At 40.5% G+C, this 22,565-nt stretch overlaps 1 protein-coding gene across 1 annotated transcript; it reads right to left on the bottom strand.

The window, feature by feature from the left end:
* Positions 1-1,148: 1,148 nt before the first annotated feature.
* SUZ12 (SUZ12, polycomb repressive complex 2 subunit) lies at positions 1,149-22,460 on the bottom strand. Its single transcript, XM_027691493.1, has 16 exons — positions 22,080-22,460; positions 19,336-19,382; positions 19,175-19,239; positions 14,389-14,457; positions 12,774-12,823; positions 11,403-11,488; positions 10,114-10,345; positions 9,267-9,369; positions 8,371-8,476; positions 7,477-7,654; positions 6,196-6,287; positions 5,622-5,765; positions 4,837-4,994; positions 4,253-4,451; positions 3,665-3,744; positions 1,149-3,379 (listed from the first exon to the last, which is right to left on the bottom strand). The coding sequence occupies exons 1-16, from the start codon at positions 22,390-22,392 to the stop codon at positions 3,034-3,036; spliced, it is 2,268 nt and encodes a 755-aa protein (XP_027547294.1). The 5' UTR covers positions 22,393-22,460; the 3' UTR covers positions 1,149-3,033.
* Between the last annotated feature and the right edge of the window lie 105 nt (positions 22,461-22,565).

Raw genomic sequence — 22,565 nt, 5'->3', positions numbered from 1 at the left:
AGGTAAAATCACACTGCTGGTTTGGGGGTTTGGTTTTGTTGATTAGGTAAATAATCAGAACAGTTCAAATTGTTGGCAACTGCTTCATTCCAGGCAGGGAATCCCTTACCCCACCCCCCCAAAACTCAAGGACTACATTCAAGATACACTGTACACTGAAGGTGAACAACTCCAATCCATCTAACACCTTTGAATATAGTATTTTATGCATTGAATTAAATATTCAAATCAGGTTAGGTTCCAGCTTGGGGGTCACAGACCCTTTGTGATCAGCAAATACAAAACATCAGTAAAACCTGCCATGGACACACCAAAGGCCAGACGAGAACCTTGACACTGTGAGAGATGAGAATGTACTGGCCTACAGCAGCCTCATCCTGCACTGAATTATTCCCAACACAGGAGAAGGTTTCCAGGTCTGCCATTCCACAGTCACTTGGCCAAGCAATGTAATTCCTACCTTGTTTTGTCCCACAGTACCTGGAGAATCCGTCCTCTGCCGTCCCACAGAGGGGATATTTTAAGCCAACACCAATTCAAACTTCGCTCCATATAAACTATTTTATAAAATGTTTGAAACATTAACCACTTGCATGTAAAAATTACCCAAGTCTTAGTTCTATAACTGCCATCCCCAGGGATGTGTTTCATTTGCAGTTCTATAAATCACAGTTCTAAACAGTAAAGCACAACTTAAAGATCCATCTTGGGTATTCAGCTCTACCCCAAGAAAGGAGAATGAAAGTTGTTATAATCTGGCTAAAATCCTGGAAATTTATGGAGGTACCTTAAATAGAGCTGGAACAATCTGGCACAGGAAGAACATGTATCCAAATCTTAGAAGTCCTGCAGAACAGAAGTTTGTGCAGGTGCTGCTCGAGGCCTCTGCACAGAATGACTGGACACCCATCATGGCAGGTTTCGTATTACTGAACTTTATGTACAAAAGCTGATTTCAAATAAAACATTTAATGAAAAACAATGGTTCATTTCAACAACTGAACTTGTTTTGGTTGGGTTTTTTGTTTGTTTGTTTGGGGTTTGGTTTTTTTACATCTACTGTACCGTTCAAATTCCTTTTAACCAGCTTACATGGCATCTGCAAAGGTACATATAGAAAAGGCATCTTTATAAATAGAAAACAAGGGGATTTTTTCAGCTTTTATTATAAATTGACATGACATACAAAGTTTACTGAACAGAAGTAATTTCATTACTATTTTTGGGGGGATCACCAACTTTTTGTGCAAACAATGCTAGCCTTCTTTTAAGCATTAAGAGCATAACTGCTTAAGAAATGACATAAGCAATAATTCTAGAACTACATCTCCCCTAAAATAATCTATTTTTTTACATATGTGCACAGCTTTAGCAAATTAAAGCCAGAGAGAAATGCATGATGTACTATCCAGAGGCGTAATTAGAGTTTGCTAAAACTCAGAGAGCTGGCAAATTCAAGAAGTTTGTAATGAAAGCTGCAGTTTCCCTCTTTCCTATTTTGTACACAAAATCAGTGACTAAGAACTTAATACTGGATGACAAATCACATCCACACCATTAGTTAAATAGTCTCACAGTTAAACACATCTTAAGGACCATCAAAATCAGTATTTACATTTTATAAATTTCTGAAGACACCATTAGAAAGCTTATATACCCCTTCAACAAATAGGGAACTGCATCTCATGGTGATGGAATGAAATAAAAAAAAAACGAAAAAAACCCAAACAAACCTGTATTTACAGCAGCATTGTTTCCTTTATAAATAAAGAATATGAAAAATGAAATATTTTAAGGATAATAAAAAATTGAGGTGATGTCACTCAACCACAGTGCTTGCTGGAATAAACCCTTCGGTGCTGATACTGTACCAGTAGTGAAACCACTTTCCATTGGAAAAAATCTGTAAACGTATGCATAAAATGTGTTAACAGCAGTGCAAAACTGCTCAAATATAGTCTAGTCAGCATCTTAGTATCTGTATTGAATACAATACATCACAGAATACTTACATAAGAAGTGCAACACATTTTCTGGTCCAATTTTACAGTGCATTTTTCCCTCAAGAGTGGCATCTCGAAAGCCAAAGCTAAACCCTTGCAGTCTGTCCTCAGGCAAGAACTTCCCGGGAAGTTGGCGACGGAATGCCTGCAGAGGGACAGGAGCCTCCGGCCTTAGCATGGCACACCAGGATGTGCAACCCCCAGGCAAGAGAGGGGTTCCATCAGATCCTTGCTGTAGCTGTGTAAATGTGGAATTAAAAAATAGAAAGGAGCTAATGTTCAAGTTTAAAAATGGTACACTGGGCGATCGATACATCGGAATTATCCACGAAACCCAAACTGCTGGGAACCTCAAAAAAGCCAAGGTGGGACTTCACTGTGTCTGCAACGTGAAAAGCCAAGATCCTTCCAAACAGGCACAAGACAAAGGAAGTGCTAAGTTCGCCGACTTGGAGAATTTTTAGTGTAAAAAAAAAAAAAAAAAAATTAATTGGTAATTTATGGTCAATTGATAAATGATTTCAAATACAAGGATCAAGGTTAAACTGTAAATAGTAAGACGTTATTTTCACAAAAAGCTAACTGGAGAATTTCTAAATCAGAAAAGCAGAAACTGTATCCCAATCCCCTTTCCCTAATGTTTCACAACTTCATGGTAGGAAAAACAGCCAGATACAGATGCAAAAATCTTAATATAAAAACGGTTTTACATATACTTAAATTATGTAAATTCCATAAAGTTCTTAAGACACTAATTACTAAAATTACAAAAAGATTTTCATATTGCTCTTCATGCTCAAACTCTTAGAATATTGTCATTACATCACCAAAACCAATATACATGTAGTACTTGCATAAGTAACTGAATAAAAACCCTGTTTAAACAATATCCTTGTTGAAATCATTTATTTCCATCCAGCAGTGCCTGTTTGGAATCTCTGTACTTCTGTGTGTAATTCTTTATGGAGCTCATGCACCCTTAGAATGTCACTTCAATGCTTTGTCCGTTGAATGACAAATTTTTTTGACTTCAGAGCTTCTGTTTCTTGCTCTGTTTCGTGACACCTGAGATGCTTTCCACTTCTGAAATCCTCTCTCTCGCGGTATTTTCACTGTATCCATTTGTTGTCCCACTCTGTTCCTCAGAAGATTCCTCGTCCGTCGGGGAGGCCGATTCTCCCTTCTCCAGCTTCTGCTGCATCTCTCGGAGCCTGGCCACAGCTTTGTCTATGGACATGATGCTGATGAGGTTAAAGTCATGCATGCTGACCAGGTGGAGCATAAAGTTTCGACACAAGTTCTTCTTGATGATTTTCTGTCCATAGTTTTCCACAAACAGCATACAGGCATGATTCATTTGATTGTCAGCAATAAACCTGTCAAATGAAAAAACTGTCACTATGCAGGTAGGATGTTTTCAAAGATAAAAAGATACTCTACGTGGTTTATTACACAACATCTCCAATGTTTTTTTCTCTTCAAAGCCCAAGGTCTACTAGGCACAAGAACTTTAAAAGCTTAAACTCTCATTAAATTATCCTTTAATGATCCTTTCCTAAACACCTGGGCTAACTGAATTTTAAGTATTTAGTGAATTGCAATGCAAAATGATCAACCACATCTGTAATTTATTTGCATCAAAACTAAGCACAGCAACATACCCGTGCTTCATAACATGAAGATTCCATAATTTCATCACTTCTTTCTCTCCTTCGTTAACGTCAGAAAATTCTTCAATTTGCTGGAGGGAGAAAGGATTGGGAGGAAGGACAGGAAAAGAAACAAACACACCCATCAGAACTGTGTGTCTGCTGCCAGGCAGTGAGAGCATTCCCAAAATTCAACTTATGCACAGAAATATATAGAGAAAATTCAGGCTCTGCAGTCAGAAAATTTAGAAAAAAGTCATCTCATGTAGAGACTTGGGATGATAAATTATATCCTTATCACATACACCCTGCACTGGGTACTCCTGATTCCAGCATCTCCTCTCTGAAGGAGAAAACCAGCCCCAATGAAAACTTGTTTGAACACATAGGGACTGAACTGGCTTTACAACTGAAGGCATGCTTGACAAAAAACAACCTTTGATTCCATGAATTTCCATCTACAGTTGCTCAGCAAAATATTCCGCTCTTAATATGCATCATTTTCAAAACACACGCCTGACTGCCCCCTGAAACAACTGCACCTCATCTCTCAAAAACCACAATCCACTCAGAACAATTCTGTGTAAATGGGATAATTACAGTGATGGTTTTCTCCCGTAGCCACTCCGGGTCCTTTTCATCCTCACTGTCCACTTCCATCTCCTGGGGGCGGAGGGGCAAACACGTGTCACTGTGGAAGTACAGCCGGTTGTGCCCACTGCTGTAGGTCCTCTGCTGCTCCACCTCCCCATCCTCAGACTCCAGGAACTCTGACATACTTGCTTTCGTACGCTTTGGCCTGGCAGGAGGGAAGGAAGAGGCGCAAATACTGAGCAATTGGTTCATACAAATTATTTTAAGCTCTAGCTTGCAAAAATGTTGGGAGGGGGGGAATCTCCAGCAGTGAAATAAACCCTATTAAAAACCCAACTTCTCCTTTTGGGGAAGAAAAGGTTTAGGATAAGGCAGTTAAGAAGAGCTACATCATAATGATTAGACATCTCAACTGAAAAGATGCAGGAAAATCACAGGTGAAGTTACCACGTCCTTCAGTCACATTTTTTTAGTCACAATAGTGACAAATCGCACTGTTTATTTGCACCTGCACATTTACAACTCTCCAGGTGTCACAAATCTGCTCTCTAGGCCATAGTGCACAAACAGGCCTTGCTTCCCAGCCCTACCTGCAAACCAGGATGTGTGTGATGGGGGTTCTCTTGACCGGCCCGTTGCGGCTGAAGGCGAAGCCCGGCTGGCGATGGATGTCCTGGGGGTTCCCTGCGTAGGAGCCGTCGTAGCACTCATTGATGGACACGTCTATCCGAGCACCTTTGGGATGATACTGGGACAGAAGTGCAAATATTCTCAGCACACAGCAATGACAGCACATCAAGTAACCTTTTAAATTCTGAATACCTTAAATACCACCTCTCAATAACCAGATAGAGCTCCAGTTTCCTTTCACAGCGCCCGAATGATTTTTAACCTCCAGAAACAAATTACACTAAAGCTCCCTTGCTCTGTACTATTTAACTGTTTTATATAAAACCACTCAGAACTAATTACAAAATGAAGGAAAATATCAGCTAACCAGAACCCTAGAAATTAGACCATTTTTAAATTTCTCAAAGCTTCAAGGGACTTCCAACCAAATGTAGATTTCGTTGTTTTCTACATCACAGAAAAGAGCACACTGATGCAAAAGCAGCAGCTGCAGTCAGAGTTCTTCCTCTAGTGATTAGAATTATTTTATATATATAAATACAAAAAAAAAAAAAGAAAAAGAAAATCAACCCCACTTTTTTCCCTCTGTAACACACATTCATTCATACAACACTGAAAGGAAGTGGCTTCTAACCTGCAGGCACAGCGCTACAATTTCACAGGTTAGCAGCACAATCCCTGCCCTGGGGATCTGTGACAGCCTGTACAGTGCTTCCCAGTGCTGAGCTACTACAAAATTACTTACAACATAATTAAAGATAAATCTGCTGTGGCAAAGTTTCAGATGTTTGAGTAAACTATAGAGCTTCCGACAGTTCAAGGTGCACCAGGGGCAGTGCAAGTCGTCTCTGGCCTCAGTCTGCTGCCTCGTGTTGTTGTTATACAGGAACTGATGGAACAAAGGAACAGGCAGGGCAGGATTAGTTTCATCCATTCCCTTCCCAAACCAAGTGGGAAATCGTTTCAGGAGACCTCTACAGCAACAGGAAGGTTTGGGAGCACTCCACCCACTCGGTGTACTCAAACAGTGGTATTTGAGGAATTTTTCTCCCACAGGAAGACCACCTGTCCCCTCCAGATGTCTAACAAGAGATGCCCTTTGTCTTTCAGAACATCAGATGTGCCCCCAGGAAGGTTAGTTTGCTAAAATGCTTCCTGTAAAAAGTAGTATGTGGAATGGCTTTTAGTCTGTGAATGTGAGACCCCTTAAGGCATCCACTAAAGGGGCAAATGGGAATTTCCACCCAGCTCCAAAAGGAACATTTTAATTCCACAAAATACTTAAGATTCTAGTTTTTCCCTCTAATTATTTTCAATACCTGGTAAAATATTCGCAACTTCTGTCGAGGTTCATTTAAAACATCTCTCTCTTTTCTTGTTTGAAGGTCTGTGGGCAAGGATTCTTTCACAGCTGAGAAAAAAGCACATGTAGATACAGATTTCTCTGGTGCAGAGGAACAGCCAGACACTGTTTCTTCCCCAAGTATGGAAGCTCTGAGAAGGGTACTGAAGGAAATGTGCTACTTGAGGGTACTCAACAGGTACTGCAACACAACTGCCCAGAAAGCAGGTGCTTTTTTCATAGCAGTAATTCCCTTGCTATCACTGCTCCAGCTCCAGAACCTCACAGTTATATATCCAGTACAAAATCAGACTGAAATGCCATTTGCACAAGTTCCCCAGAGCACTATCAACTCTTCCCAAGCACCCAGAGACTAAACCTGGGGGCAGAACCACTGCACTCCAGAGTCACTTCTATAATAGGGATCTAGAAAATTCCTTAATCCCACAGTCCCAGTCCAGTTACAAGCTTGGAAATACTGATTACTCTGTAGTAAATCAAGTGCCAGTCCAGAATCTAGGCCTGTTCAGAGGTGTTGAAACAACAGGAGCAGCCTGTTGTCTTCTCTACAACTTAACTTTTCCAGATGACCTGCCAACTCAACATCCCAATCCAAAGTCACAAACAACTGGGAGCAAGACAAGATAAAGACAGTACACCTAGGGCCAACTTTCCCTCTAGTTTATGGACTGAACATGAGGCCATATGGCCTGGAATATCCCTTTGGTCAGTTTGGGTCAGCTGTCCCAGTTGTCTCCTCCCAGTTCCTTGTGTTCCTCAACCTTCTTGCTGTGGGTGGTGTGAGAAGCTGAAAAGCCCATAACTAAAACATCACTGTTATCAACATTATTCTCATCCTAAATCCAAACACAGTACTGTACCAGCTACTAAGAAGAATATTTATTGTATTCCAGCTGAAACCAGAGCACATACAAATCCAAAAACGTGGAGAAGAGTAATTGGAGTAGAGCAAAGCAGACAATCCAAAAGTCCTCCTGACAGATTTCCCCCAATGTATTTCACAGCAGGATTTACAAGCATTGTATATAACCACTTCAATATTGCCATGATTTCAAACACCCCACCATGTTTAGCTTTTAAATTTACCTTAAAAAATATGGGATACAACAAAGCCTGCTTATTTTTGCTTTTCCCTGTTGAGAATTCCCTGAAGCAGTTGCACCAGTGAGTCAGGAACCCCTCAGCACACAAGGGCCAAGCAGATGATTATTCAGCAGCAAGCCCAAAGTTTGCTTACCTATAGTCTGAGTAGGTTTAACAGAGTTGGGCTTGTTTTCTTGAGGGAGGCTCTCAGAATTTCGTGTTGCAAGAGGCTTGGCTATAGGAGCTGTAGACTTGTCATTTGTGTCTCCTGTCCAACGAAGAGTAAACTGAAGTGTAGGTCCCTGAGAAAATGTTTCAAATGGAGGCAACCTCTGGGGGTGGAAATCAAAAATAAAACAGCAGAATTAGTGTCTTTCCACATACAAAAACAATCAGGAGAAGACATTCACAGAATGCAGGCAGATGTATTTTTTTAAATCCACATAAAGGCTAACAGGATAATAGAGCTTATAACTGTATTTTTACTATATAATTTGGTTCATCTCTGCTTTTTTCATAATTATAATAATCATGTTGAAATACAAATACTTTGCAATTTGGAATCTTCATGTTCTTCTCTTCAGTCACAGCTGACACTCTCCCAGGACATGGGAGCATTTCACATATGAACAGTCACCTGCATTCACTGTGTCAGTGAGTTTTGATTCACCTCAGCCAACTATCTCTCTTCTCAACACTGTCTCCTACACTGATAAACCTCCTTTTCATCACTTAATTCTATAAGCATTCTCCTCAGGTATGTAAGATCACACCTATAAAAGCTCTGTATTCCTCTTTCTTTCCCTAAAACACTCTGCTTCTGCAGTTTGTTCCGGTTTGATTTGTCCTCCTTGTTACCATAACAAACATTTAAACTGTTAGCTTTAATAAGACAGAAATTCACAGGTCATTGAAAGAGAATTATTTCCTGTTCAATTCAATCTGTTTTCAGAGGAACAGCCACTGACTGCACTTCCAACTGAGCTCCACCTGAATCCAGATCATTTGAAGTGAAGACAGTTGTCTCAGCCACTCAAACAATCCATACCTTCCCATCAAGTATTGTTTCCCACGTTGCTCTTTTCTTGCTAATGGGACACTCTTCCATTTCCTGCATGGCCACTTCATATTCCCCATCCAGAAGTTGCAAACGTCTGTCAGGACAAAATACGTGTAAACCAGCTCATTTTTACTGTTTGCCTGTTCAAATGTACTATTTAACAGTAACTAAGTTTCCATGAACCTAAAGGCAGATTTTTGGGCAAATTTATTTGACAACTAGGTGTGAATCTTGACAAACATCACCCATAGCAAAGAAAAATACATAAATTTTTATGCAAGTTTTGGTTCTGCTGCAGATCAGATATTCTCATTTATACAGTGCATGGCTGAGAATGTCCTTGCTTACGTGTCATCACTACAAAACCATCTCATGGTTCATATCATGTTTAGCATATTAAAGTTCTCCAGTGGAATTAAGTAATAAAAAGAACAAAACATTGTCAAGACTTCTAAGAATACACAGATTAAAGAAAGACATTTCTTAAAAGAACAAACTCTTCTCAAAATATACAACTTCCAAACCCGTATTTGAACAAATACCCATTTCTTTCCGAATCACTTGGGAGATGTTTTAAGCAGCTTTTTCTTGAAGCTCTATTTTTATTGATAAAGAAACCATCTCTACCTGGGATCTGCATTTGCCATGGATAGAACTCTTATTTTCATATACTGTACACAGTCACTGAACAGGTCTCAGTGTAAAACGTGCACTATGAAACCTGTAATTTTTTTTAAAAACACAACAAGCCCAAGCTCTTTTTGTAAATACCAACTAAAATGCAGCCAGAGACATTCTACACTGTAAATGTAGAACATATTAAGTTTATTATTGAACAATTTCCAATGATTAACAGACACAATATCTATTTTGAATAACATTACCTGTTTTTATCAAACACAGTCATTTGTGCTACAAATGTCTTTTCCCCATCTTCACGGTTTGAAGAGTTCCTTTTTCTTCTAGCTGGAAGCTCCTCATTGACATCTGCACACAAGAAATATGGGATTCAACCCTTGTATAAGCACAGATTTAAAAGATCAAACAGTGTCTATGCAATTGCAAACTATAACTGGCTGTTCATTGGGTCAGGTGTGTCATACAACAGAAAAGGACAATGCAATGGAAAGGGCACTTAGCTTAAAAGTAATCATATTTTAGGTATGTTCTCATGTATTTATAGTTTCATCACATTATTCTGTCAGCATAAAGAATTTGGGATTTCATCTTCCTCCTCTTGTGGCTATAAAATAGTGAGAAATAAAGTTTTTCATTCTACATGCACTCTCTCCAAGGCTGTAACATTTGTGATGTAACATATCTTAATAAGATTAAGAAAACAGCTTTTAAAAATTTGTTACTTAGGTATTTTATCTACTGGGGGTTTTTTTGCTGAGAGACACTGATAGAACCTACAGCTGGGTCAGCAGTGACCAGGGTTGGGGAGGATTCATGATCCTCCCAGTGACCACAGGGCCCTCTTGCAATATTCACTTTCACCATCACATTAATAACAAGCGATGTTAAATCTACACAAAAACAGAAGCACAATTTCTAGTTCCCAGTTGAATTCCAACCCCATCCCAAACGAGACTGCAAACAAATGAAAGCCCAATCAGTCACTGAGCTACTGCTGGCCCCTGTCAAGAGTGTGACCTACGCTGCACATGGAGCCAACTGTGCCTGTGCTGCAGACAAACCCTGTGCAGGCAGATTAAAGGCTGAAGTTACCGATGTTCTCGTTGGTTTCCCCATTGATCAGCCCGTTGAACTCCCTCCTTCCCGGGCGAGTGACTCGGAATAACAACGAGTAGGACTTCACCATGTGGCTGTTGCTTGGCTCAAACTCATTGCTGGAAACTGCCAGTGAGGGGAAGTTGCCTGGTTTGATTTGGCTGAGGTCTGGGTTTAAAGGCACCTGCTTTTTACCTGTAGGAACCTGTCTTATGGGACAACTGACATCCTGCAGCAAAACGAGAAACAGAGCTATTAGGTCTTTGGACTACAAAGACATCAAGTGTTAAAATTTGTGTCATTTGTGAATTGTACTTGTTCTGCCAACTTTTTGAAAATAAGCCTTGCAACAGATACAAATCAAAAAAATCTGGCACAATCCCAGGTTGTAAATGCAAAACCAGATATTGGTAAGTGTAAATAAAACTGGCATTCTACAAGCCCTTCTGGCAGCAGCCATCTTTCTCTAAGTGATTAAATTAACACTAACATGAGGCACTTAGAAAGATTGTAGAACAGCCATTAATACTAATTCTGTTTACTTAAAGAAATTAAATGTTTTGGTTATATATATACATTTCAAGGGCTTCCTGTCTTCTTGCAATATTACAAAGTGCACTTTGTGCTATCTGTGAGATAAAGAACCACTTACCTAGGATTTATCATATTCAGTACCTCTCAAACAGATCACTGAACATTGTGTAGTATTGGGAAAACAAGGCAAGATGGCCTAAATATGAAACTTGCAGCAAAACATTTGGGAAAACCATCAGCACCTCCTGATTTCACCATATTTATCCACACTGTAGCAATTAACAAAATTGGCTAGAAACAATATTAACTCTTAAAAACATGTCAAAACAGCTTAAGAGTCTTGGGGAAAATACACATAGTTCTGTCTGCAAATCTTTCCTTTCTGGTTAAAAATCACAGCATTCATTACTGAGCCTCCCATATTCCCAGAGCTGTGAAGATGATTTGCCAACTGGTGTGAAACAAACACAGATAAAACTGCAAGCAAATTCAAAGATGCTTTAAAAACAAAATAGAAAATTGTTTATGATTCACAGTAGATAAAATCTGCAATAATCAAAGTGATCAGAGTAAAAAGCACAGGTACAGAAAAGGCAAAAATCCAACAGAAAACAACTTGAATAGATCAGTTATTGAATTTAAAGGCTAATTTCAACAGAGGCATCACTGTATGGTGATGTTAATCAGATAGTCCAGAGGAAGGTAAACATTTTGCTTTAATACATATTAATAGTTTGTCAAATGGCTTTTACCTTTCGTTTCTTGTGGCAAACTTTCACCAGCAGAACTTCCAAGGTCACAGAATTTTGTTCATTCTCTGAGTTTTGTGATGGCTTATCTGAACAGAAAAACATTTGAAGTTCTGAACAAGTGAAGGTCCATTCAATGGCATAAATCCATCTGTGATTACTTTTTAACCACAAGCACCTCCAGGCACAAAGATCTCCAGCCAAATTCTAAGTTTCAATTCTCCCCGAACTTACTGCAAATTCCCACCTGAGAACATCTCCTACCTATTCTCATCCTAGAGATTAAAAACCATAATTGATCTCTAATGTTTAAAAGAGCAAGTTCACTACCTTGTTATGACAGAGGAAAAGGTTATGGGTAGATTTAAGGACAGTCAGAACACACTAATTACATGAGCCAAGTTATTTTCCCTGGTTTTTTTTCTTTACACCTTGCACACCTAGAATTTGGTTTGCATCAAAACTTAAAATCCAGATGCTATCAGATAAGAAAATAAAGCAAAATTGAAAAAAGACAACCTTAAACATTATGCAGGTTTAAATATATGCACAATATGCTAAAGGACTCTGGACAGAACCTGAAAAAAGTCTTAGAAAATAAGACTTGGCTTTAGATAAATCTCCTAGAGCCTGGAATCTCCAAGGCAGCTGCTGCCAGCAGTGTGATCAGCAATGCCAAACCAAAAGTTAAAAATAACGTTTTATTTTAATGGACAAACAGCTCATTTTTTTTCAGGGGAGTAAAAAGGCAGTGCATTTATCCAGCCCAGAGCATGTCACTTGTGCTTTCCTCAGAGGAACACAGCTCTGGGTTCTGGTCTGCGTAGACCAATACTCTGATTTCGAGAGGTAAATCCTTATGTGCTCAAAAGACACCATGGAAAGACTGAAAGTCACTAAAATATGATTTCCATGGCTTGTCTAATGGCTGACACAGCCTTTGCCTCATTTCTAAACTCAACGTGATAAAATTTATTCTTACACTTCTGTTTGAAATTAGAAACACTGAATCTTCAAATTATTTGAAGGCTCTGGGTTTTTTTAAAGCTACTTCAAACACCAAAGACACACTCCCAGAAAATCACTTTCTTCAGGAACTCCTTGAGGTCTATTTTGGTTTGAATGGATGATGACTTGAAGTATTTCTCAAAATCACTGTTTTGACTAAAACCCTGCTTAACATCACAATTACACCACAACATTTTTACAGCACTACTGATTTGTAACTAATGGGACAGGCTGAGCTTAAATAAGTTAAAATCTGCATCCAAACAGCAGAGATTAAAAACACTCAAATACTCCCCTCACAGATCTCTGCTAACTTCAGAGGTGTTATACAAATTAACAGTGTAATGAAAGAATTGGCAAACATACCATTTTTATGGAAGAACCCGGTAAATGTAAGTTGCAAATGAGCAGACAAGCTAAATAGAAAAAAAAAAAGAAAGGAAATGTTAGAAGAACAAATGTTTTCTTCTCCCAGCAGCCACTTCACTCCATGCTCTGACGGTCAGGACAGGCCTGCACAGGAGGAGTCAATCCATCCTTCTAACTTGGAACTGTCTGGGCACAGCAGCTGCAGCTGGTGCAGAGTTGTACCAGTCTCTCTTTTCTCTCTGTGCACCCTATGACTTGATATGTTAAAAAGAAAAGTTTAAACACCACAGTAGAAGGACATTGCCTGGAGACAGGAGATCTTGCCTTCTCAGGCAGGCAAACCCATTTGCCAGACATTCATCAGCAACAGAGATCAGTTTTGGTGGAAATTTTCCAGAATTTCACCCTGAACCATGGACTTGGTGGAGATTTTTTTTTATCGGAGTATTTTAAGTTTGGTAATGAGAATCTTTACAAGGGGAACAGCCTTAGAAGGAAACACTGCCAGTCACATCAAGTCCTTATCATCCATAATATATGTGATTAAAATAATAATTGCATCTGTCCTGTTTCAGAGCACTGCAGCTCACAGCCTGGACTTCTCCATGGATCACAGACCCATTGGATTTCAATTTGTTCAGTTCAGGACATATTTCAGTTTAAAACAAATATTCATAAACCTGTATTAAAAAGGGTCTCAAAAACACTCAGTATTTCTGAAATATAAAGGATCTAACAAAATACCATCTGTTATACTACAGCACCAGACACAATTCTGAGCACCTTCACCAACCTCTCAGGCAGATCCACCCTGACACTCAGCCCCTGTTTTTAAACACAAACATTCCCAAAAGCTCTGAGATGATCAGAGAGTGCCCAACAGCTTGAGCATTCCAAAGGCTGCATCTACACCAACTTCCATCATTCATCCATGTTACTTTCCCAGCCCAATTCTAGACTAAAGCACATTTTTGACCGTTTTGAAAGCACAAAACCAACACACAAATCGATATTCTGACTGTGTGGTTTCAACAAAGCAAGTAGCCACAGTACATGGAGCAAAATAAAATGAAGAAAAGTAATACACAGTAAATCTGTAAAACCTCTTAGAACACACACAATGTACACATTTGTTTCAGACTACACTGTAATCAGCATGGCTGCCTCTGAAACAGTCCAATGATCTGCAAACACTAAGGAAAAAGAACAGTTTAAAAACAGCAAGTATACAACAACAGAAACCCCAAAGAGTAAAACTTTCCCCAAATCTGCCTCTTTTTTTACCTTTAATTCCAACACACACAGATTAGTTACTGACACAACTGGCAGCATTGGAAGCAAAGTTAAGGTAAATACCTATGTGAGGTTTCTATAAGCATTTTAAGAGATGCCACAACAAATACAGAAAGTTTATCCCAATACTGCTTTTCTCCAAGTTAAATAACCAGGATACACACACACATTTCAGGATCCTGGAAGCAACATTTCAAGCAGTAAGTACTTTGCTTCTAACAGTGACTCTCACTTTCACCTTATTAATAAAAAATACTTTTGCTTTAGCACATGCATGTGCTCATTTGTACCCCCCACCAAATATAAGGCAGGACTGTACCTGTGAGATTCTTGTTCTCCCTTCATTTTCTCTACTTTTGATAACATGTCATCTACTTTGAATGTTTTCCTGCGAAGAAAGAGCAGAAAGAATGGTTTTACACAGCCACTATACCCTTAACATATAACAACAAAATTTATTCAGCCTGAACTTTGACTTGTTTTTTATCTAAAAACTGTCTATATACATAATTTCAGCCTTCTCTTCAGAAAGCACCCTTTATATCTTATATCACACCCATGTTATAGGGACACAACTGCTTCTCAAGCAGCAGCAAAAGAATGCAAAGAATTAAAACCAGACCTTTCAGCAATAATCCCACTGCTCATAAGAAGTTTCATTTAACAGCACCATATTGAAACCCTGCAATGAACATGCAGGGTTCGTTTCATTTCACATTTCACTTTCATTTCAGCTTCGTCAAAGAAAGTTCCTGCTTTAGTGACACTTGTACCTACTAGGAATGGATGTGTCAAGTCTTCAGCCATTAATATTTTAGTCGTGATCACAATAATGAAAAACACTTAAAAGCTTATAGGACAAAAGAGTTAAAAACCTAATTAAAAAACCAAACCCTTATTTCTCCACACATTTCTATTATATGGAAAAGAGCAATGAATTCTGAGGCTACTTTTAGAGCACTCACAGGAAATGTGGGACAACGACAACAGTGTCACAGAGAATAATCCCTTCAAATCATTCCTCTCTGGAATTCTGACATCAGGCTGTTGGTGCTCATATGTTCAGCCTGTCCTGCCATACATACAATTTAATGGTCATTGCTAAATGAAGCTCACTCCTGAGCAGAAGTTATTCAACACTTTACAGAACAGTCTTTCCATTTTTCTTTAAAGGAAAGTTAAAGCTTGGACAGAGCTGCCCACAAAACTGGCCTAGAGTGAAGTGACAACTCAAGAGTGTGAGGGCACCTTATACCTTAGAAAAATGGAATAAGAACATCAGCTGTGGCCAAACACTGGATTTCTTGTGGAGGGAACAACAAGGAGGAGCTTTGGGGATGGGAAGCATTTGTCTCCAGAAATATCCTGCTGGATGAGCCCTGATGTCACACAGGGCCCACAGTCAGCGCCAAACGCTCGTGAGTGACTGAGTTACAAATCACGGGGTGACTCAACAGTGACACTGGACAACAAACCCTGCACAAGCACAGGGCTGCACAGAAATTATTATTGTGTAGTCAACAATCACTGATTCAAAGCTCTACTCAGCACAAGACTCACACATAGGACAGACTCAAGAACTGACTCACCTACACTAAAATGTGGGATTATTGCAATGAACGTTGCAATGCTCAGCTTTAAAGCAAGGGATGTTCAGAACAGAGCAGTTTGTTAAAAATTTCAGATTCTAAGGTCAAAAAGCCTCTGTGTGCACTTTGGTCCAGCTCATGAAAATCAGCCAGAACAGAAGCAGTGCACTGATCTTCAGAGGGCTTCCTTCAGGCTGAAGAGCTGCTTAAAACAGCTTCAGAGCAAAGTTATGTCATGACTGGAATATGAGCCAGAAACCAGCTAAGAGACAAACATGATTCAGGGATGGGGAAAAGTTAATAATCTTTCATAAAATATACTCATATCTGACACAACTGGCATTTAATATGTGAGCATTACTAATCCAAAAAAACCCCAACCTTTGCTAAATCCAGGCTCAGATTAATCAAAACAACAGAGTCCTCCTAAAAAAAAAAATCTTTCAGAGAAACTAAAAATAGCAAACAAGATACTCATTAAATCAAAATTGTTGCCTTTGAAGTTAACTTGTAAGAGCAGAAATTCCTCTAAACTGGATTACTATTTTTGTTACCACATTCCCATGCAAAACAGACAAAATTAAGTGTTTGTAATCCCCATCCCTAACACCTGGGATTTTCAGGACAGCGTTTCCTGGTGCTACAAGTACATGCATCTTGTGCATTCCTTTCTCCACCCACTCCTATTCCAGTCAAGAAAAGTAATAATTAGCAAAGTATTAGAAGTCACATCAGAGCATGCCATTACTCTGATAATAAATAAAAGAATTATTCTTTTATGCAAATACTGTATGGGAAGCAATTTTATTTAGTACCTTCTTTCCAACACCATCATTTGGTCTGATAATATAGTAACACCTAAAGACAGACTCGGGCAAAGAGCCCATTTTCAGTTTCCATCAAGTACCACCTGATCAAAGCCCATCACCTCTCTGATAATAAGCAGCAACTTCAGTACCTTTATATCCCAAGCTGACACATTAACTATTCCCTATCACCATTTTTCTATAAGTATTCTAGTCTTTATAAAAACTTTCTCAGTATTAAACATATGGACCAATACCAAGAGATAATTTCATGGTAAAAATGCAGTTTTACTTCCCTAAGTGTTATATTTGCCTGGCATTTTTCTCAGACTACCACACAGTTGGAGGTAAAAAATATGGAGCTATAATTACTATTGTTTTATAAAGTTTGGACATTAGTTCTTATGATACTGTGTACTGAAATGGCAACCAAAACAATTAACAGCAACTTAAAACCTGCAAAATTTAGGAGGAGTAAAATTCTAGGGGAATAAATAAATAAACATACATGTATAGTCCACATAAGCAGGTCACAATGATGCAGTTCCAAGAGGCTTCTTCACAAACAGAACTCCACTAACACTTCCTCTGTACTGAAGCCAGGACCACAGATTTGTCTCAGTAGAAGCTTCAGGATGATCTTCTACTTTAGCTCAGATATTTTTCCTCTTTTAAAGTCCCTTTTTCATCAAATCAACAAGATCATGTACCTTAACTAGTTCTGCTGCCTGAAGAACAGTGATTAAGGCCTTGCAGGTATCTGGAAGTGTTTACCAGCACAGATCAGCAAACAAGGATCCTGCTAATCCCCCCTCGGGAAGTTTGGTGAGACTCTGGTGCCACTACAGCAAAACAATCCAAACCACCTTTATCTGCAACTGCTGTGGTTTTAACTGGGCTGAAGGAGAAGGACCAGAGACTGAGCATGGAAAGGTCAGAGGGGGAACCCAGGGGAGAAGAACACACTTCCCAATTATTTTCTGGTTTTCCCCCCTGAACTCTGCTAGTTCACTTCTGCTGCATTACTGTGGTTTTATATAGAAAACACACTGAAATGTTTTACTTCATCTTCCTAGACCTAAGAGACAGGATGATTTCAGTAAATCAGCAGAACTATTGAGTGAAACAGCTATTGATGTGTTTGTTACCAGAACACTACCCAACTAAAATCAGTTCTAAACCAAAGTGTTGCAGGATCTAGTAAAAATCAGTGTTTTTCAAAGAGAAACTAAGCATTACTTGTGAAGTTCAATCTGAACTAGAATTTGGAACAGTGGATAACACAATATAAGCAAAGCACTATTTCTTGTTTCTCAGCAAGTAAAAACATCCAATAGAACAGCTTCAGGTAAAAACATACACATTTCAATCAACTATAAGTTAATTTAAGTTATAAGCAAGAACCTCCTGTTGTACAATTCTAGTTAAAAAACCAAACAACAAAACCCCAAAACAACCTGAAAATAATTTCTTAAAATTTGACTCTGACTTACTTTAAAATAAGCAAAAAACTCATTTTGGTAACTTTTGTAAGACAAAGTAAACAGTAACTTCAAGTTTAAAAAAAATAAATCTGATCATTACCTGTCCTAAGCACCTGAAGTTGTAGGTTATGGATTCAGTTTTAAGAAAAAGTTATATTGGAGCATTAAAACTCATGGCAAGAACATGAAACAATATCCAAAAAATCCAAGAATGCCATTTATAGCTTCTTTATTTAATAAAAATATGCAAATTCTATTGATCAACAGATCATGCAAGTATTACCTTCCCTAGATAGAAACACCAAGTTTAAATCAGAATTGTCTGCATAATAATCACATTCTGTTGCATATTTGTTGTATTTCAGTCCCACAGCAACTGTTTCCAAGCGATAAGAACTTTAGTGCTAAAATATTTCAAAGTAAGTGTTCAGGTTCCCCCAAAAATCCCAAGTGTAACAAAGGATTTCCAGTGAAGGGGAAGTAATGGAAAGGGCCCTGAGATTCTGCTAATAAACAATGTCCACTGCACTTGTCCCTCTGCAGTGTTTCCATGTTTCCCAGTCCACTGGCAGGCAGCTGTAACCTCTCCCGTGACAGGAGTGGCTGTTCTGCAATGTCAAAACCAAAGCCCATCTCTCAGGTGTATCCAGCTCAAAGCCACCTCCTTAGAGGGTTTGCTGGAGTTTTTGTAAAATGCTATAAAGAGACCTCTTTATTTTGTCAGCTTTTAAAATAACTACAGAAATAATTACTCCGTTCTTTCAGGACTAATTAAGAAAGCAAATAGTTTTGTATTGGGGATTTGTTCTTTTAAAACAAGTGGTCAGGGTACAGTTTAAAAGAAAATGTTTCACACGATTATGACTAAGCACCACTGATTACAAGAGCTCAGATGTTACACAGCTTTGTTTGGTTTCTAAAGAAGTTCTCCCCCAAACCAGAAAACAAATATGGGAGAATTAGTCAGGATTCTGCAGATAGTTCTCCACATTTGAGTACTCCCAGTATCAACACAAGTCACAAGCATAAAGCTACACACACCTTTCACATGGCAGAAGATCTCTGAGGTCTCAGAAATCAACTGTACCCTGATGTAGCATTTCTTAAGTTATTCAAAGGGAAAAGTTTTACACACCATGTGAAAAGTGCAGGTCACACACTACTATTTTTTGGACCTCTGTTACCTGGTGAACATTTTAGGATTACTTTTCAAAAACAGTTTTTACCTTTTGATATTTGTTCGGGAGTTTCTGTGGGACATGTAAGTGAGAGTTCTGTGCAAAAATATTGGCTGCAGGGGGGAAAAAAAAAAAAAAGAAAAAGGTTAGGCTTTAATTGAAATTTCCTAAAAGCCCAAAGTAAAGGAGTGATAAAACTGATTACTCACTGCTATGAGATTCCGGGTACGGAGAAATCTGTATATCTGTGTTGGTTCTAAGAAAGAGGAACACGTGTTATCCAACAGAAAGATATCCTTGTAATGATAAAAAGTATCTAACTTAGCATGGCGATTATTTGGAAACAATTACCACAAAAAGTCATCCCAGTGTCCAAATAATTACAAGTTAACACGTCAAAGGTTACTTCACCTGCTCTACAACACCAAGCGACTTCTCCTTTAAGCTGCCATAAATCAGGGTCACAACTCAATCCTGACTGTCCCTGCTCCCACAAAACGTGTTTCTCACAGGCTTTACATCACGAGAGGGCACAAAAAATACTTCTCCATGTCACAGCCTATTGTCAAATAGGTAAGTTTTCTTCATGAGGTTAATGAACACATCTGATCCGACACCAAAACAGCACAATAAATCGACACGGTCGGACAATGTGGTATCTGTTTTATCCTTCTGGGAAGTCCCAAGGTCACTTGCAGCAGGTACTGAGACAAGAACAGGGACTGACAGTTGACTGTGATCCAGTAGGGATCATTCTAAGCTGGGAAATTCATGTTGATTCTGGTAAAACAACTCCTGTTTCAAAGTGCAAACAGAGGGAGGATAATAGAGCTGTACCCAACAGCGACATGAAAGCACAGCAGCACCTCAAAGAGGTGTAAGAACCAAAGCTCAAAGGATCAAGACTTGCCTACAGGCAAGAGGACCCTCAGATTAGTTGTAACCAATTCAGTTAAATCAAGACAAAAAAGGTTTTGTCTGGATCAGGTTGTATCTAACAAGAATTCCAAACTAAACTGAAATACACCCTATTTATGCTGAAATAAAAGCCAGCCTCGTTAAGGAACCTCAGCAACAAACTTAGAAATTACTTAATAAAACACATCACGTGGAGAGAGAAGAGAGAATGGAGAATGTCTTGATGCCCATGCTGAGACTGCTAACACTGCCTCCATTTCCCACAGAAAGAAAACAAACTATTTCTTTTTTAAGAAATATAAAATTTTATTTTCATATGACTGCAAAAAACATTTATTTCTAATAGCTGGAAACTCTACTGCATCGAATTCTGCAATTAGAAGTGGAAAAGGACAGCTTTTTATATCCTTTACCCCTTTTTAAAGATATGATTCTGCCTGATTTCTCCACAGAATCCGTTATTAGAGAGACATACTATTGCTAGACAAGAAAATCTTAAAACTATCACATGTCCTTTTAGAAGCCTGATGAAAACCAGTAAAATTCTGCTTAATTCAAGTTATCATAATAAATCCGTGTTTTTCAGATCAAGATAAAAGACAGAAAGGAAAGAAATTAAGAAACATGCACTTTGCTACCAAGTGAAAACACAGTAGTCTCAACTTCTAAAGAAACATCCCAGGATTTTAGTCTCAAAAAGCCCATGACATAACTATAATTTAGAAAGGTATGAAAACAATAAATTATATTCACAAGGATGTAATTTAATCTAAAGGCAATGCACTGCTGCTTCAACTTCAGTTTTCCCGAGCAGAAAAATTCTGAAACACACTTTTCAACCTGCAGAGAGACATATGTTTCACAAGTCCACATTACCCAGCAAAAGCTTAAAATAAACCTTTATCTTTTTCTAGCATATGACCTTGAAAAGGGACAAAATCAGCCAGGAGGAATGCGATTCAATACTCCACGTGTTGGGATTTTTTTAATCTGGTGTTTACTTATTGCAAATTTCCCATGATAGTCACACTGCAGGGTTAACATTTTATGGTACATCCCTACTTTTCTCCTGGTCCCACCTGCCCCGCTCTGAGCTTCCCTTGTCTGACACACCGAGCCACGGGCAGGACGATTTGTTTCCATCACAGGCACTGACACCGAGCAAACCTCTCGCAACTCGTTTGCCACTTGATCCATTTGCAGCACAGTATTAACCGAACACAGAGCACTGTTAACACGACTGAGGCTCAAACGACCCCACATTATTCGAGACAACACCAAAAACTCCAGCTTTCTTCAACACTGTCACCGTCTCCAGCGAGAGAGAGCAGTGACAGCACCAATCCCAAACCAGGACCAAGTTTCTTAAGTAGGGCGTTAAAAACTCCCTTCAAATCCTGGCAATTGCACAGAAATCTCTCAGTATAAGGTAAGTTCACTGTTCCACCGTGCTTTTGAACCAGATTTCCATCAACAACTTTCTGGTGCATTCAGGGGGGTTTTCCTCCTCTCTGGAGCTGCCACAGGGGGATGCCTGGGTCAAAAAGGTCAATTTCCACTACGAAACCTCAACTAAGGGACAATTATTGTCAGACAAAGAAAAACCCAAGTACAGTGAAGTCTGAACCGCATCCTGCCCCTCAAAGGGGCTCGAACGGCAGAGGCCAGAGAGGAACGAGCCCCCTCGCCCCTCAGTGCCCGGGGGCTGCCGGTGGAGGGAAGGGAACCTGAGCGCCTGATGGGAAGTGCTGCCGAGCACCAAGTTCATCGCTGGGCGCGGGCACACACCCCCCACCCCCGCCGTCCGCCCCGCGGGCCCTCCCGCACCCCGGCCCCGCTCCCCGCGCTTCCGCCCGGCCCCCGCCTCCCCCGGCCCCGCTCCGCGGGCCCCGCTCCCTCCCGCGGGCCGTGTTTACCCCCGGAAGCCCCCGCTGCCCGCAGCCCTCCCCTCCTCCTCCTCCCGCCCTTTCCGCGGCGGCCCGGGCCGGTCCCGCCGGCTCAGCCGCCGCTCCCCTGGCCGGCCCCCGGTGCTCACTCTCGAAGGCCTGAAGAAAGAGGTCGTGGTCGGCCTGGATCTGCTCCATCTTCGGCTTCTTCACGGGGGGCAGCGCCGCCGCTGCCGCCGCCGCCGCCGAGGAGGCCGAGGAGCCGCCCGAGTACCCACCGCCCCCGCCGCCGCCGCCGCCGCCCGCGGCACCGCCGGATTTGCCGCCGGGAGCCGCCGCCGCGGCGGAGCCCCCGAACCCGCCGCCGCCGCCGCCTCCTCCTCCTCCTCCTCCTCCTCCGGCGGCGCCGCCAGCGGAGCCCGAGCTGGGCCCCGCACCTCCACCGTGCTTCTGGGGAGCCATGGGGGTGGCCCCGGGCGGGCCCCGGCGGGACGGGGAGCGCGCGGGGCGGGCAGGGCCGGCCGGGGCGGGTGCGTGAGGCGGGGGGCGAGGGGGGGCAGCGCCGCGCTCCAACTCCGCCAAGTCTCCTCCGCCCCGCTCCCTCAGCGCCGCGGCCGCCGAGCCCGCACCGCGCC

Source organism: Neopelma chrysocephalum, unplaced genomic scaffold, assembly GCF_003984885.1.
Source record: "Neopelma chrysocephalum unplaced genomic scaffold, ASM398488v2 Primary Assembly neopelma1_84, whole genome shotgun sequence".
Classification (NCBI taxonomy): Eukaryota; Metazoa; Chordata; class Aves; order Passeriformes; family Pipridae; genus Neopelma; species Neopelma chrysocephalum.
This window is presented reverse-complemented; position numbering and strand designations above follow the sequence as displayed.

Coding starts and splice junctions, on each gene's coding strand:
- SUZ12 (XM_027691493.1), bottom strand. CDS start 22,392: ATGGCTCCCCAGAAGCACGGTGGAGGTGCGGGGCCCAGCTCGGGCTCC. Junction 12,824..14,388: donor GGAGAACAAGAATCTCACAG/GTACAGTCCTGC, acceptor TTTTCTATTTAG/CTTGTCTGCTCATTTGCAAC. Junction 6,288..7,476: donor TAAACCTACTCAGACTATAG/GTAAGCAAACTT, acceptor CTTTTTTCTCAG/CTGTGAAAGAATCCTTGCCC.